Source organism: Neofelis nebulosa, chromosome 13 (assembly GCF_028018385.1).
Source record: "Neofelis nebulosa isolate mNeoNeb1 chromosome 13, mNeoNeb1.pri, whole genome shotgun sequence".
Classification (NCBI taxonomy): domain Eukaryota; kingdom Metazoa; phylum Chordata; class Mammalia; order Carnivora; family Felidae; genus Neofelis; species Neofelis nebulosa.
In genome coordinates, this window is record NC_080794.1 from 76,852,357 (window position 1) to 76,871,110 (window position 18,754).

The following is an 18,754-nucleotide window of genomic DNA, read 5'->3' on the forward strand; positions in this document are numbered from 1 at the left end:
TACATTTGTGCCATTTTAGCCTGAAGTACAGAACCACAAGGGAATTCTCTCAAAATGAGCTTACATTAAAAGGTACTTTAACACAATTTTTTTTTTTTGGGTCTCAGGAATTATTAAAGCTACTATACAATGATAATTCTTTTAAGAAACTCTGCAAACAAAACTCTTATCCAGTTCTGCCATAAAGGGTAAATAAAAGGTTTATCTGAGTTTTAAAATATTAATGTTATCATTATTTTTAGTAAAGTTCTGGATATAAAACAATATGAAACTCTGCAAGTTAATACTAAGATATCATGGTACATTCATTTACTATTTCTGAAGTTAGATGTAATCAATACATCTTAGGGACCCATTATTGCTTGTTGATAGTTTTCTTTATTCCTTGCAATACTACCCATTGTCATTCATTTTTTTTGTAATTCTCACATGTTGTGTTTCCATAGTTAATTCTACAAACTTAAAGGAAAATTATGCTGATTTATTTAAATATTCTTTAAGAGGAAGCAATCACACTTTTCTGTGGAAATCTCTTCTAGCAAAAAACAAAGAAACAACAAAACAAAAACAACCCCAAGTTCTTAAAAATCTACCTAGTACCAAAAGTAGGGTAGGGTTGGGTGTATTTACTTTATATTAATCATGAAAGCAGATAATCATAAGCAATTAGAAAGGTGCATAGTGTTCTAGAATATTTTATACTTTGATCAAAACCAGTGACTCATTAACTGATTTATATATGTATATCTGAATCAGGAAAAGACTACATTGTTTCATTTTCATCAAGAGAGTGATGTAACTAGATGGAGGTGTGTAGGAACAGCGTAGTTCTCATTGAAAGTCTTTGAAAGGGCTAGTGACTTGGTTGGCCTTGTCTCTTTAGACTATATTTCAGGATTGGCAATGAGTTGTAGCCCAGGTAGAAAGACCAGATATGGGATTGTATTGGTGTCAGTAAGAGAAGGTGAATGACAATAGTATACTACCAATTAGTGGCTATCACAAGGAAAAGGAGGGATCAGATACAAGAGGGACTGTGCATGCAGAATCTAGAACCTACCAATCAATTGGATGTTGGACACGATTAAATATGAAGTTGGTGTTCCAAATAATGGGAATGCTACTCTTTAATAAGGAATGCAGAGTAAGATGAGTTCACCTGAGCCAAATTGACTGTGTAACTATTACACCATGGAATGTTTCAGTTAATATTCTGGAATACTAAAACTGAGAATGATCTGAGAAGCTTATTAAGATGGTTTGGGGGCAATAAACAGGCATGCTTTTTTGACATGGTATAGAACTATTTTTATTATATCATTGGCAGTGATAATAGCAGTAGAAGTAATAGCTGCATATATTAGGTGCTTGATTTGTGTTAGATATTTAAAAACACATGTGGATCCTGAGAAACTTAACAGAAGACCATGGGGGGAGGGGAAGGAAAAAAAAAGTTAGAGAGGGAGGGAGCCAAACCATAAGAGACTCTTAAAAACTGAAAATAAACTGAGGGTTGATGGGGGATGGGAAGGAGGGGATGGTGGGTGATGGGTATTAAGGAGGGCACCTGTTGGGATGAGCACTGGGTGTTCTATGGAAATCAATTTGACAATAAATTTCATATTAAAAAAATAAAAATAAAAACACATGATCTCATTTAATTTTCACATCCCTACTAAGAGCTAAGTATTTTTATTTATTTATTTACTTATTGTTTCAATTTTTTATTACAAATTCTAATTAGTTAACATATAGTATACTGTATAATATATAGTAGAATTTAGTGATCCATCACTTACATATAACATCCAATTAAGAATTAAGTATTACTGTCATTTTTTTTGCAGATGAAGCAACTGAAGCATAGAGAAGTTAAATAAATTGCCCAAGGTCACATAGCTGGTGATTATAGATGTACATTTTAATGCCAAGCTGTTTGACTCCAAAACTCTTGTACTCTTTGAAATTCATTTCATCAAATAGATGTAGCAAATCAGAAGTGGAAAGGAACCCAAAGAAGAATACAATAATATGTGTATCCATCCTAAACTTCAGGATGCCCCAAAGACTTTAAAGAGTTTCACAAAATTTTTAAATAAGTGAATTTACTTGCCTTTAGTTAAAGATAACTTATGTGGTAACCCTAGTTTTTGGGTGGCAGGGAGAAAATACACAGTATAAAAATAAGATAAAAATAATACCCGGAAATGTGATACAAGTTTTTGATGGAGAATATTAAGTGTTATTTTTGTTTTGACTTACAGCTTGTACATGCAGTGGCCATGCCAACATTTGTCATATGCACACAGGAAAATGTTTCTGCACAACTAAAGGAATAAAAGGTGATCAGTGTCAATTGTAAGTAAAAATGAATTTTTAAAACTTTTGTGGATTGAATTTCTGCTGTAAACTAACTGTTTAGGTTTTCTTTTTTAAGTTTAGTGTTACACTAGTTAAGCAGCCAATATTATTGTAAACTAAGTTTATTTATTAATGCAACTAAGTTCAGTTGCATTTTATCAATTCTCATGAAAAATTAAGCTTTTAAATTTTTTTAATGTTTATTTTTTGAGAGACACAGAGTGTGAGCAGGGGAGGGGCAGAAAGAGAGGGAGACATGGAATCCGAAGCAGGCTACAGGCTCTGAGCTGTCTGCACAGAGCCTGATGCGGGGCTGGAACTCACAAGCTGTGAGATCATGACCTGGGACGAAGTCAGATGCTCAACTAACTGAACCACCCAGGCACCCCCAAAATTAAGCCTTTTAAGATGGCCTTTTTTCAGAGCCTTTAAAATAGAACCCATAGAATATGTTTGCCTTTGGTATCTTTCTTTCTTTTTTTTTTTTTTTTTAACATTTATTTATTTTTGAGAGACAGAGTGTGAGTGGGGGAGGGGCAGAGAGAGAGGGAGACACAGAATCTGAAGCAGGTTCCAGACTCTGAGCTGTCAGTACAGAGCCTGACGTTGGGCTCAAACTCATGGACTGTGAGATCATGACCAGAGCTGAAGTTGGACGTTTAACTGACGAGCCACCCAGCTGCCTCTGTCTTTAGTATCTTTCTAAAAAAAGAAATACTCTTAAATTTTTGGAAAACACATATATCAAATTTGAATTTTATTTTTATAATTTTCCTCCATATCTTATGAAATAAATAACTCCAATCAAATGTTTTTTGCCTTTCTTTTGAATCTGTCATTGTTAATTAAAATTGTAGTCATTTAAGACTTTCAAGTTGTTCTTATACTTTTCTTCTTTTTCCGTTTTACTAGACATGAACCCACTCTTGTTACTCTGCTTTTAGTAGTTTTATGAATTATTTTTGTCTTTTTATAATTTAGTTGTTAGTGCTCATTTCAGCAGCACATATATTATAATTTAGTTGTTCTTCTCAAGATTTATTCTCCCCTTGCCCAAAATTAACCCTAAAAAGCAGCTGTTTGATGTTATTTAAACTTTCTTTTTTTCTTATTTAAATATATCATATAATATTAAAATAATTTTTATGGTTCTGAATTGTATATACTTACTTATTATAGACATAAATGTATTTGACACAAATCATAAACTCTAATAAGTATAGAATTATGAAAAAACTAATAAAAGATTTTCTAAAACTTTTATATCCAAAGACCTGTTAACCATGGAAAATGATCATTTTGTTTGTTTTTATTTAAAGCAAATATGCTATTTGCTGTAGAATTATTTTAAACATTTCAAGGTAGATGATCATGTCTTTGACTAGGCATTTGGGTATCATAGGTTTTTAAGTTCAGAGAAGGTGAGCACAACCATATTTTATTCCTTCTCCACAGTCTCTTAAAAAGGAGGTGAAAGTATAAGATCTTAGGGAAATTCCTATTAAGGAAGGCTGTTTTGGTCTCAGTACCATTGGAAATTAAGTCAGAGTTCTGTGTTCTAATATAGCAGATACTTCTAATATTTTGCTGAATATTAGTGTTCATAAGCAGGCCACCTTCTTGGTCTGTGCATTTGCACAGGGCTTCATGCTTAGAAGGGCATCATGCTTGGGTTAATGCATTGCTTTCACCATCTTGAAATTCTTAATAAAATTTTAACAAGAGCCTTATATTTTTATTTTGCATTGCTTCTTGTTTCACTCTCCCCCTCCATGAAATATATATCAGGTTCTGGTCATAAACAATAAACATTTTATTTTTGTTCTGAGATTCCAGTATTCCATCAATTAAAACTGACAATTTAAATTTGTACTGTAGTTTTGTATAAATGGTACAATCATTTATAATAATTATCTCTTATGTGATGTGGTACTGTAGTAAGATACTTTTGTTTCCAGATTAGAGAGAGCAGTGTTTTAATTCATGGAACTCATGGGATTATAAGCTTAGAAATACAGAGTTACAGGGTTTGGCATATGTATGAAATAGTAAAAAAATAAATTATATAGTTCTGAATGATGAAAGTACATTTTGCCCTAGTTATTATTTATGATTTTTATAAGCAGGGAAAAATTGGAATGTTAATTAGTATAGTATTTTTTAGATGGTCTTTGTAGATAGAATTATGTTCATTATTTTTTCTTCATTTTATTTATTTGGCTTTGGAGTGTGGGGCAATGAAAATAGGATCATCATTCTTAAAGCAATTATTTTCTACAGTGTGCATATATTGAAAATGAGACTCTTGTTAGGAAGCAAAGCTAGCCATTCAGATCACTAAATAATTATTAAATGAGTGCTTGTACTATTAATGAAGATGAATAACACAGTTTTTGCTTAAAGTATGTTTCGGGCTAACAATGGAGACACTAGCCAAAATATAATGTACTAATTTATTGTATTAGTGATTGGAAGTGCTTGTGAACCTCTCCCTCTTCACAGGATAATTTCTTTTTGGCTCTAAGTATGTAGTTGGACATCACATCTTCTTGTGAATTTTTCATAACCTCCTCAAACTGAAATTGGTTCTTTTGCTATGTGCTAATTTGTTCCTTGCATTATCTGTGTACTTGCCTGTATCCTTTGCTAGAATGACATTCTTTGGGGACCGTATCATCAGTACCACAATGTAAGGGTTCAGTAAGCTTATTTAATGGAATGGAATGAAGAAATTGTTGAAGGAGTACTGAAAAGGGAGGGATTAATTTACCCTGGAGGGATTAGGTAAGTTTGAGAAGAGGATACTTGAGCTGAAACTTGAAGGAGGAGGTAGAATGTTCTGGGTATAGAATACAGTGAACAGAAGGGGAAACTACATCAGTAAAGCAAAGAAAGAAGTGAAAATGGAAGTGATTATAGCACTTCCGATTTTTGCTTAAGGACATAGAGAGCTGGAAATAGTACCCATCAGTCCCACCTTTACAGTGAAAGAAAAAAGAGCTGGGCAAACTGAAAATCCATGAGCTTGCTGGAAATCATTGGAGAACTGAGATTACAGGGTAACCAAATGGCCAAAAAAGTAGAGAGAAACAGGAGCTTTCAGGGAGAGAGGGGACTGGAACACTGGGTTACCTGGAGTGAAACCAACTGGAAACTTAGGAGAGCTGAGCTGAGCTGAGGTAGTTGATAAATTGCTGCTCAGGTTTGCACTGTTGGAGAGCAGAGCTCCTGCGGGCCACAGGAATTGATAGGGGTCCAGACCCTTTTTAGAGTATCCCCTCTCCCCCAGTGAAGCCCACCAGTTGCTAAAGGAACAAAATGGAGAAAATTTTAAGAATGCATTTCCTGTGGTGTAAGCTGGGGGAAAGGGAGTGGCAGACACAGTTGCCAGGGCTACAGTAATAAGGTCAAAACACTCATTTAAAGGGGCACAACATTATTTATCTTGACAGGGTAATGTAAGTTCTCATTCTGGCTCTGACCTAAAAAACAGTTTGGAACTGAGAAATGGTAACTTATAACATGAGTATAATGGAGATATAAACTATAAGATAAATATGTAATGAGTGAGGTGGTATTCTCTATGAAAATTGTGTACTTTTGAGGAGCAAAATGCAGACTTCAAAGAAAACACAACATATTATTTTTGAAAAATTTCTCAGTTTTACATGTGAAGGTAACACGTATTTGATTCTGTGAAATACAACTTGATACTGTGAAATTCTCACTTTTCAATGTAATAGTGTAAAGAAGTCAGTAGTAAACTTGTTTTATTTCTTCAGCCTTCTAAAAATCCCTTGTGAAAGAAATTGGTGTTCTTCAGTGGGAAATAATATTCTTTAATAAAATAAAAATAAGTGAAAGAAGTTTTGATAAAATGTTGTGGCAGATACTTATGATGTATCTTGCCACCTCCCTTGGCTGTCATGGTTTCATCAAAGCTATAGTGGACAGTTTCCTGTACTTTTCCGGTATTCCACTAAAGTATGAGAGTCTTTGTTCCTCTTTTAGTTCCAAAGCTACTCATTTCTGCCCAGTGCAACCAGGAAGGGTAAGGCAGTTTATGCCAATACGTGTCATCCTCAACCAGTGAGGGGAGAGAGTTTGTTCTACATTTCCCACTATGTTACCAATGCTTCCTCAGATAACTGGCCAACACCCATATCCAAGCTCTTATCTTCAACATCTGCTACTGAGGTAATTCCAACTAAGGCAGTTGCTCTGGAAGTGGCTCCTGGCAACAGACCTTCAGCATGGGATGTTGTAGTTGGGTGACTTACCAGATGGCAATAAGCACTGTAATGCTAATAATGGTGAGTGGGATAGTGGTTATCCTATTGTGCTATAATTATTGAGAATATTAACTGTGTTTGATAGGATAAGGTATAGGTTGAAGAAGTGTGAGTTTGTGCAGAAACTTTAACACCAGGAAGTTATGGGGGGATAGCTAACTATGATTGTGGACTTGGCTGGCTCTTGTCAACTGCCATAAAGCCTTAAAGAAGAAGCCTTCCATCAACTCAGGGCATACTGCGAACATCAGAAGGCCTTCATGACAACATTTAAAGACCCTTACCTTCTACAGCTAGAGAACAGAGTATGTTGAAACTTATGCCCAGGATTTAATTATAAGGTTGGCTGGCTCTAAATGAAACTGAAAGGTCAACTGTGACAGTTCATCCATGCCAGTCACTGCCTGATGACAAGGAGTGGGAGTTTCAGGTGTACATCAGGGACACTTATAAGTATGACCTCAGAACCCTGAATCCTAGATTCATTCCCTTGAAGACTCCTGGCTAGAAGTCATCCTCTGTCATTTTTTAGAGTAGGGTAGCTTCCCTCTCCCTGGCAACAATGCAAAGATTTCACCTGACCTGATATTTATGCTTTATAAAAAGTTGTTTGACCTCCTCCAGAGTGCACCCTGCCTCCACTTATTGTCTCCAAATCAGTAAGAAGTGTCAAGTCTCAAAGTAGCATGACTGGGAAGACACATTCTCTGCTGTAGATAGGTAAGAGATATTCACTGAAAAAGTTGCAGAGCCTGAGAAATATGCAGAGGCTGGAATCAGCAGTGCATATATGAATGAGAGTGGACCTGGAGGGTATTGGGCCAAGGGGCATGAAATATAAGATGGGAGAAGGGAGAATTTACTGATGTGCTCCTATGATTCAGGATTTCATGTCTTCTTGATATACCGGTAGTTGCTGATGGCTCTTTAAAATGTGGGCATGCTGATTGCCTCTAGACCATAGGTTGGGGGATGCTAGAACTATCTTGAAGAAATTTTGAGTATTGGAGTCAGAAAACTCAGTAAGTTGGATGCATTGGAATACATCAATTACATATATCAGATAGCCCATTAATGGATTTTATTTTCTTGGAGGTCGTCCAGAACACTTCCTTCATGAAGACAATAAAGAGTAAGGGAAGCTCTGGAGTCTGTGAAACTCAGTGGTAGCTGTTCTCTGTAGGCAATAGTAGAAAATAGAAAATGTTTCCATTCAGCTGGGCTCCCTAGTGTCAGTGGGTATGTCAGGAATCCAGAATAGTAAAGGCCAGGTGGTTGCACCTTTCCTTAAATGTAGATATAATTACCTTAACAGTTAACAAGACCAAGAGGCCAACAGGGCATGCTGGTTGGCAGGAATTTGTGGTATTGCCCAAGTGAGTTCTGACGGATGAGCTAAATTGACAGCCAACTAGATTATTGTTTGACTTACATTAACAGAAGGAAAACAAACAAACCGTGAACCAATAAGCAGAAAGTTGATGTCAGCTGTTCAATGGAAAATTGTGATTCTTCACCCTTTTTTTATGATTCAGATCTGAATCTCTGGTTCCCAGCACCCATCAAATAAAGTTGAGAAAGCACCCATACTATCTCATCAATATACACAATAAATATTCCTCCAGTTTCTCCAATGGGACCTCAAGCCATTTAGTAGATTATTGGTCACTGGAAAAGGGAATACAGATACTTCTGAAGGGCTTTTGAATAAGGTATTTGAACTCATAGTGATTGCCAACATATCATTAATTTATTCACTTAAAAAATCTTTTCAGTATTGTTATTATGTATCTTACGAAGTCATGTTAATATATCCAAAGACACCATTGACAAATTTCATCTTAACTACATGCGAAGAAAAAAAAACAAACAAAAAACACATTTCTGGACTGACCCTAAATTAGACTTCTAATCTACTTCCAATTACCAGGAAATATCTAAATTCTAACAAGTCAATAAAGTGTTCTTAAGTCTTATACACAGTAAATGTGAAGCTCAGAGTATTTTGGCTGAGCAAAGGAAAACATTAATTTATTAGGTCAATGATTCTCAATGGTAATGAAATAATATTCTTCAGAAGGTGATGGATTTTCATAATTAATTATCTTGAAAATTAGGGAGTGCTCCTGGCATTTAGAGATGAAGAGTCACAGGTCCTTTGTTAAAGTGGAAACTTATGGAGACTAGGTTAAAAATGGAATTTTGGTATAAATCTGTTTAATTGATTATATTAGGTCTGCAGACTCTGATCGTTTTCCCTGTCCCTAGTGTATAATTGGATGGATATATGTAGCCTCTTGTGGACCCCTCATATTAGCTTTCTGACCTGTGGAAAAAGAGCCATTAAATTAGACACGGCCATGTGGAGGAAGTCCCTGAAACTCCTTTCATCCACTCTGGTCCCAATGAAGATGCTAAATCAGAAATTAGAGATCTCATGCTAAAACATGAAATGGAAATAATGAGGAAGTATTATATTTCAAATAGGAGCTGGATCTTTGAGTGGTTAAAATATCGACAAAATTATGATGAAATGTCATAGGAAATGTATTTTCTGTCTTGAAACACCACCGCATGTTAAGGCATACATTCAGTTTTTGATATTTTAAAAGAGTTTGGAAACCGGATCATTTCATAGGTAATAGGAAATACATGATAGGATGGAAATAGATACAGTAATGTAAGAGCCAGAAGAATTGGATTGTAGGCATCTGGGAACATTTTAAGCGCTGAAAAATAATTGACAACTCATGGGTAAATAATTTTAATATGTAATTTCTACCACAAAGATTTTGTATTGTAGTTCTACAGATTTTTAAGAACATATATATTATATAAATAATATAATTTTAATAACTTTGTTAATGAATTACAGGGCTGTTAATAAGTTGATACTAGTAATATGTAGTTGTTAGTCTATTAAAAGGAGTCTCAGATACTCTGTAGACACATGGTGTGCTCAGAGATGCATGTTATGGTTGCCATATACAGCATAGCTATTGGTGATGAAGTTTTCTGAACTCATGAACACATTTTTGTTAAATTCTTTTTTTTTTTTTTTTTTTAATTTTTTTTTTCAACGTTTTTAATTTATTTTTGGGACAGAGAGAGACAGAGCATGAACGGGGGAGGGGCAGAGAGAGAGGGAGACACAGAATCGGAAACAGGCTCCAGGCTCCGAGCCATCATCCCAGAGCCCGACGTGGGGCTCGAACTCACGGACCGCGAGATCGTGACCTGGCCGAAGTCGGACGCTTAACCGACTGCGCCACCCAGGCGCCCCGTTAAATTCTGATCAGAATTGTATAGCATGTGTTTTCAACTTATGCGATAGTTGCATTTCTAGAAGATTCAGTGTATGTTGTAAACATGCAAAAGCTACTCTGAGTTTATATGTAAAATGGACTTAAGTTCTAGGCTCAGATAATTATGAACAAAAACTTGTTCCTTTGCCATGTTGTTCAAAAGGTATGTGGGATTTGGATCAATTATATGTTGTTGTTTTATGGAGTTGCCTTGTACATTCAGTATGTCTACTATCCTTGGCATCCCTTTTGGCCCTTTTAGTAAGTTCCATTAGAATCCATAATTATGGAGATAAATAATTGCTACCCTTACATTTACCTCCATTGAGAACCACTTACCTAATCAATTTGTGTTTTTCTTTAGCCAAAGAACTTTTGTTGTTTCATTTATTGCACATAAGATCTTAGAGCAATTTGCTGACTTCTGAAGAAAATTATATATATTAGTACTGTTATTATATAATTATACATATGATAGTGCTGTTAAATGTTGTGTTGTTAGAGTAATCAAAATTGATGCGTTGATGCAGAATCATATTTTACTTTTTATCCACAATAAACTGAAGATTAAATTTCTCAAAGACATTGGGAATTATAATTATCTGAGGTAATGACACTATTACTAAACAAAATCTTTTAATTTAGTAAATTAATTAATGAATGAATATCTTTTTTCCTTATAGTCTTTTCTCTTTGCTGATTATAGCTTTCTCATAGCAACTTATGTTAGGCTGATGACACTGGTTCTCAAAATTAGTGTGAAAAAGAAATCTTCAGGAATATGGTGATTTAAATTCTAGGCTGAGGACCCAAAATTTGCTTTATTGCAAGTATTATAGGTGACTGTGAAATAATAGTCCTTGATGCACTTTGACATATATGGCGTTAGGAGGATAGTCTTCCTGAGTAGTTTTTTCCTCCCTAGTTTACCTTTAGGCCAGGAATATCTAAGATTATTAACCATTTTTCCATTTTGTTTCTGTTTCATTATATCTGGTCTTTTCTTTTCTTTTCTTTTCTTTTCTTTTCTTTTCTTTTCTTTTCTTTTCTTTTCTTTTCTTTTCTTTTCTTTTCTTTTCCTTTCCTTTCCTTTCCTTTCCTTTCCTTTCCTTTCCTTTCCTTTCCTCTCCTTTCTTTTCTTTTGTTTTCTTTTCTTTTGTTTTCTTTTCTTTTGTTTTCTTTTGTTTTCTTTTCTTTCTTTTCTTTCTTTTTTTTTTTTAATGGGAGGGAGGCAGAGGATAATGCCAATGCCTTTTCCATTTTAGGAAGATCACAAACTTGTGCCTTCTATTCTAAACTAATTTCTAGCACAAAGCAGGGGCTTTAAAAACAAATATAAATGGATATATCTTAGGACTTTTGTTTTCTCCAATTTCTCTTGTCATTTTTAAAAGTCTTCTATATTGGGAATGGGGAAATATAATACCTGTTTCATCACTGTGCCCTAATATACATTAAGGAATCATTTGCTGTACAACCTACTTTTTTGTACTGTGTTGCACTGTATCTAATTTGCATGTGGTTACCAGCTTCATAAACACAAGTGGATAAACATCTGATGAATATAATCTTCAAATACTAACACTAAATATCATTAAATTTTTCTCGCTCATTTTTGCCCACTGTAGTCACAACTACTGATAGGGCTAATGGTTTATTTGTGCTGATGAACCAAGCAGCCTTGATAGCTAAGATGTAAGATATTTGAGGAACACCTATGCTTGCTTTATTTCAAAAACATTTATTCGAGTGAGAGACCGTAAGGGCATAAATCTCAGAATATCAGTTGAGAAAGCAGGTTACCAATTCAGTTTAAGCTTGCCCAGTGTGAAGACAGATTTGGTATTATTCACCTCCCAGCTCCCCAGGAAGGTGCTCTCCTGGTAAAAAGTCCAACTTGAGTAAAAACAACTCTATGTCATGAAAATGTTTGAGTTCTTCTGGAGTATGTCTTCCTGAATTTAAAACTTCTGATTTTTAGGGACATACTTCCAAATCTATTATCTTTGCCATTAAGTCCTTTCTAAGCCCCCAGAACTGTACTAGATAGAATTTGATTTAGTTGTCAATCTAAACACAACTAGGTTCTGTTTCCTAGTTACTATTGGTTAGGCTGGAGGTCATGTAATTGGGTTCTGACCAATAAACATTTGACCAGTGTCCATTACTCCAGGCCTCGCCCCTAAGAAGCTCTTGTGTCATGCATCCTTTTTCCCCCGTCCAGTAGTTCAGTGGATGGAGGAAGATGAGGACCCGAATGATGGCAGAGTGCAGGAATAGTGCTGGTCCTGGAAGATTCCCTGCAGCCAGACATCTTCCCCAACTGCACCCCTTCTACACTGGATTGTGCCTTAAGCTACAATCAAAGTTTTATTGTGTAAAATTACTGAGATTTTAAGGTAGTTTTTTATAGGAGTAAGCATACCCTTCCGTGAGTAATTACTATTCCCTTGGCATCTTGCTTGGCATCCTTAATTACAGCACTTGCAATTGAATTACCTTAAATGACCTATTCATTAAATGTGACTTGTGGTATTAGTTTAGTGAATTGTCTGTGAGGTGTTTGGGTTAATTTGCTTATCCCTGTTCATCTCTTAAAGCTTTTGTACACTCTTCTATCCCTTTTATAGGAGTTATTCTCATTGAAGGCTGTCTCTTAGAAGACTTCAGCATAGTCCTTGATCTTGAGTTTGATCATTGCATTGACATAAGGCATAAAAAAATTAAGTGGTTTTAATTCTAGATGGTCAGAATAGGGCTCAATACATACAGTATTGTTGGGGTGTTGTTATAAAAGAAGTGTGCAGTAGGAGCAGAGTATCAAATTAAGGTGTAGGATATACTAATTATAAATTGAAAACAATTACAAAAAGAAACAAATACCAAAGAAAGAAAATATACTATAAACTTTCGATTTATTTTGGTCAGTCTTCTATATTTATTATTAAAAATTATCTCAAAATATCAGAGAATGAAATGAATACCTTCTAGTATGTTTCAACTTAACCTTCTATGAAGAAATTAATTACAGTAAATTTCCACATTTTAATGTGGAGAATATATCTGGTGTATATGTAGATGTTTTATCAAAATATGGATGCATTTCAAATGCACGTATGCTTTAAGATGAAGAATTACTGCTAGGAATGCGTTGGTGGCTCAGTTGGTTAAGCATCCAACTCTTGATTTTGGCTCAGGTCATGATTTCTCACGGTTCTTGAGATTGAGCCCTGTGTAGGGCTTTGCGCTGACAGTGTGGAGCCTGCTTGAGATTCTCTCTCCCTCTCTCTCTCATTCTCTGCCCCTCCCCTGCTCTCTCTCTTTCTCTCTCGCTCTCAAAATAAATAAATACATATTTTTAAAAAATGATGAATTACTGCTCTACACTGCTATGTATGTTCGATTCATTTCTGGTGGCCCCAGTCTAGCATTCTTACTTCTAGGAAAAAAGATAGATGATTGAAAATATTTCAGTGTAATCTCTATCTCAGATAATTATCTTTCTGTCTTGCTTTGACGTTTGTAGGTGCAAATATAATATCTGTTAATTTTTTTAAATGTTTTTACTCTTCATTGCTGTCATTGCTGTCATCGTCATTGCAGTTAACATATATTGAACTGTCTCTGGGCTAGGTACTTGTATTTAATTCTTCCAATAATTCTCTAAAGTAGATAGTATTATTATCCCAATTTTACTATTAAGGACACAGAAACTCACAAAAGTTAGTTTGTCCAAAGTCACAATTTAATCCGTGTTAGAATAGAATTTCCATCTAGGTTTTTATAACTAAAAAGCCAGTGCTTTTTACCTATTTTATACACATCTTTTTTTTTTATTAAGGATAATTGGCAAATGAGATTTGAGACACTATTTCTGGATTGAAAAAAAATTATTTCCTCTATTGAGAATTTGTTGGAAAATGTATAAATAGTATTTGTGAGCTATACGTTATTCTACTTTTTAAATTCCAATTTTAATGTAAAGTATGTAGTAGTTAATTAAACTTGTTCTTCGGATAACAAAAATTATTAATACTGGTGTTCTTTTAGGAAAATAATTACATAATGTAGAGATTGATTTTATTCTGAAGAAACTTGCGCTCTGACTGTACTAAGTTTCAGATTAATCACTCTTCAGTTTATATATTTTTAATGTGAAATAGTTTCTTTAAAAAAATTTTTTTTAAATGTGTATGTATTTTTGAGAGAGCGAGAGAGAAAGCATGAGTGGGGTAGGGATAGAGAGAGGGGGAGACAAAGAATCCAAAGCAGGGATATGGGGCTCGAACTCACAGATCATGAGATCATGACCTGAGCTGAAGTGGGACACTGAACCCACTGAGCCACCCAGATGCCCCGATGTGAAATGCTTTCTAATTTATCAGTAATTTTTATTTTATTTTGATCCAGTAATTATTTTTAGTTTTTTTTCTTCATTTTAAAGACATTGAATTTGTATTTTTTAAAAAATCTTTTCATTGACTTGTAAATCTGGATTTTTTTAATGGACTTTAGTTTTTAGAGCAGTTTTGGTTCCCAAAATATTGAACAGAAAGTGTAAACATTTCCTATATACTCATTACCTCATACATGCATAGTTTTCTCCATTATCAATACTTTTCACCAGAGTGGTACATTTGATATAATTTTTGAACCTACATTAACACATTAAAACCCAAAGTCCAGAGTTTACATACATTAGGGTTCACTCTTGGTCTTGCACATTCTGTGGACTTTGGCAAATGTATAAATGACTTGCATTCACTACTATAGTATCAGAGTAGTTTCACTGCCCTGAAAATTCCCTGTGCCTCTCTCTCTTACTCATCTCTTTCCCCTAACTCCTGGCATACACTGATCTTTTTACCGTCTCCATAGTTTTGTCTTTTACAGAATGTTATGCAGATGGAATCATACAGTGCGTAACCTTTCAGATTGGCTTCTTTCACTTGGTGTGATATGCATTTAAGTTTCTTCCGTGTCTTTTGATGGCATGGTAACTCTTGTCTTTTCAGCAATGAATAATATTTCTTTAAATGTACCACACTATTTGTCCACTCAGTCTACTGAAGGATATCTTGATTGCCTCCAAATTTTGGAAATTATGAGTAAAGTCTCTGTAAACATTCATGTGCACTTTTGTCTGGACATAAGTTCTCAGCTTCTTTGGGTCACTACCAAGGAGAACCATGGCTGGATTCTATGTTGTCAGTATGTTAAGTTTGTAAGAAGCTGCCAAAACATCTCTGAAAGTGGCAGTGCCATTTTACATTTCCATCAGCATTGACTGAGGGTTCCTGTTGCTCCACATCGTCATACCTTTTGCTCCACATCGTCATACCTTTTGCTCCACATCGTCATACCTGTGAGCATCTGTTACTGTCAGTGTTCTGGATTTTGCCCATTCTAACTGGCGTGTAGTGGTATCTCGTGTTAGTTTGCATTTCCCTGATTACATATGATGTGCAGAATGTTTTTGTATGCTTATTTACTATATCTAATTTGGATATCATTTTTTGGTGAGGTATATTTGGCCCGTTTTTTAATTAGGTTGTTTTCTTATTGTTGAGTTTTAACAGTTCTTCATATATTTTGGATAACAATACTTTATCAGATATATCTTTTGCAAATATTTTCTTCAATGTCTGCATCCATGTCTTGTTTTGTGTCATGTCTTTCACTCAACACGTTTTGATAGTCATCCAAGTTGTTGCATCCATGTAGCGGTAATTTGATCCATTTCAATGTGGTAGAGTATTTTGTTGCATTATTATACCACACTTTATTTACTCATTCTCTTATCTCTTCTTTGATAATATGGTTTTTGTTTTGTTTTGTTTTGTTTTTAACCATTAAAACTAATACACTTAGGGGGCACCTGGGTGGCTCAGTCGGTTAAGCAATCAACTCTTGATTTCAGCTCAGGATATGATCTCACCTTTTGTGAGTTTGAGCCCCACATCGAAGCCTCTGTCTGTCTGTCTGTCTGTCTTTCTTTGTCTGCCCCTCCCTTGTTCTCTCTCTCTCTCAAAAAATAAATAAATAAACCTTAAAAAAAAACCCCAAACCTCTAATGCACTTAGTATTCTCATATATATCTCCTGGTTCACAACTGCATACAATTTTGTTGTGTGCAAATTTAGAGAATTTTAGAGGATTTTTCAATTTTAGAGAATTAACTCTTTTGTAAAATTGTTTCATCAAATTATACTCCTTCTAGGGCTGTATAAGTTTTCTTAATGTCTACACTTTTGACAGTACTTGATATTATAAGACATTTTAGTTTTAAGGATTCTGTTGTGGCAGTCTGAATTTGGATTTTCGTAAGAACTAAAAAAGTTCTTTAGTTCTCAAAGATTTATGTGTTTAATCTTTAAAATATTTTATGTATAATCACCAATTGAATTTTATCTTTTATGAAATTGTGGTCTTTCAAATTTCTTGTGATTTTTGTTTTTCTACTGGATTCTTTTTCTTAATAATTTGTAATAATATTTTATACATTCTGGATGCATGTCTTGTTGGCGATATGTGTGGCAAATACCACTTTATGGTTTGGATTTTCACACTGTTTTTTTATGTCTTTTATGAAGAGAAGTTCTTAATTGTAATATAATCTGAAACATTAATCTTCTCCATTTTGTCAGTGATTTGGGGGAGTACTATTTAAAACTTCCTTGTCTTCTCCATTATTAGGTAATATCCCTGAGGTGGTCAGTTGGCCCTAGATTTTTCTATGTGGAAAGGTTTTAATTATTTCTTTAAAATATGATATAATCTATTCATTTTTAAAAGAATGTAACCTATTCAGATTTCTGAATTCTTCTTATGTCTAATTTATTCTTTGGTTTCTAAAAAAATTCCCTTTTTATCAGTCTCACTATGATATAATTAATTTTTCATATCTATATATATATATATATATTTTTTTTTTTAATTTATCATTTCAGTAGTTTTAGAAAGTTCAACCAGAACTCTTCAAATCTTGCTTCTTCTCTCTTTTCTACCTTCTGTTTTTGGAGTCTAGTAACACCATATCTTTTATGTCTCTTTCATGTTTTTCCTCTGTCTCCTGACCAGTTTGTCAGTTCACTTTTCTCTTTTCTGCTGTGTCTAATTTGCTGTTAATCTTATCCATTCAGCTCTTAATTTTGGTTATTGCATTTTCATTTTATAGTTCCCACTTTTTCAGACTAAATTCTTAAAACTATCTATTATAGTTTCTAATTGTCTTTTATAGTTTCCATTTTTTTCTGCAAATTTCTAATCTTTTCTGTTATCTCTTCCATTATAATGAAGATAATTATTTTAAGGCCTGTGTCTTTTCCCTGATAACATCTCAATTTCCATATCTCTGTGTCATCATCATTTGTTTTTGGTAGCTCCTCTTCTTATTTTCTTAGCTGTTTCAGTGCCTGGTTATTTTAAATTTTGTCCTTGATGCCATATTTGCAGAATCTAATCATAGATTGAGAACTTGGATGAAATCTTTTCCCATGAGAATTTAATTCTGCTATGTATGTGCATGAGGGCAGTAGAACCTTAATTATTTTCAGAGATAAGGTTGATTCAAGGTAGATCTGCAGTCTCTGGAAGGCCTTACATTGCTCAAATTCCTAAGGTTACTCTTTGGGATTAGCTCAGCAGCCTTTGGTGGGCCTAGACTCTGACCCCTTTTCCTATGAAATACTGTCCCCATCCATAATCAGGGACAAAATACTGTCACCAAATGATCCTGGGATTCTATTCTTCTCTGTATCCAGGCCTGGCAAGTTTTCACTCTTTTGCTCTCCAATGTTTTAGACATTAAGAAGTAAAATCTACCTTTTGTAGTTATCTTCAACTTACCTGATTCTGTTTATCATTATTGGCCTCTGAAATACATAAACAGCCTTATAACTTTAGAACCTATAACTTTAGAACCTGTACTATTTAAGGATTTACCCTAACTCTATTTCTGATTTTTTTAAAGATAAATTGTCTTAGAAATATGTTATTAATGTTGATACTATGATACTCCCTTATATCATATTTTTGTTCATATTTATGTCATTTTATCGATTTTTTAGAGGAAAAACAAAACAAAAGCAAGTGTGTTTTATCTTATGTGTACTTTTTATAATTTCTCATGAAAATGCAAATTTATTATCAGATTCCCAGCTGTTTTAAATCATCTGTTGTGATATTTCAGAGTTGTGGCAATTAGATGTTCCCCTTCTGTGTTTTTAGTTCCTGAGTAGAAAGAGTATATCTCTTTGGTAAGATGTATATGTATGTGTATTTAAGTATTTAAATCAATAGGGACAAAATGAGATGCTATATTTTAACACTTAGAAATGTGGAATTATTTTATATTTTGTTTTTTAAAAAGGCTATATTTATAATATTGTGTGATAATTCACGAAATGATAGCCAATATTTAGGTGACATGTAGTGACAATATTTGCCCTTTCAAAGTCCTAATAAAGATTTCAGCCTGAAACTGTTTTCTTAAAAGGTCTTGCCGTTTGCTTAGTTTGCTTACTGGGAATAGAGGATGATTATCCCTTTGCTTCAGACACAGAATACTTTGAAGTTATGTTTTTAATTAAACCATTCAGAGTACTTCTGAAGGCTTTCAATATTTGTGTCTAATCTTTATACAGAAAGATTCTGACTTTTAAAGATATTACTCAGCCTACATATTAGAAATATTAATATAATTTATATAGTGCAATGTAATATGTTTAAGAATTATTACTTATATCTATACTTTTCCTTTCACGTTCATTTTACCTCCTATAATCTGAATTAGAA

At 34.1% G+C, this 18,754-nt stretch overlaps 1 protein-coding gene across 4 annotated transcripts in view; it reads left to right on the top strand.

Annotated features, from left to right (window-relative positions):
- Window positions 1-18,754, top strand: part of ATRNL1 (attractin like 1) — a 789,076-nt gene that overhangs the window by 239,966 nt on the left and 530,356 nt on the right. For all 4 annotated transcript variants that reach the window (XM_058697871.1, XM_058697872.1, XM_058697873.1 and 1 more), the window contains one exon: window positions 2,265-2,358. In XM_058697871.1, the coding sequence (XP_058553854.1) occupies window positions 2,265-2,358 (94 nt within the window). The remainder of the gene's footprint in view (window positions 1-2,264; window positions 2,359-18,754) is intronic.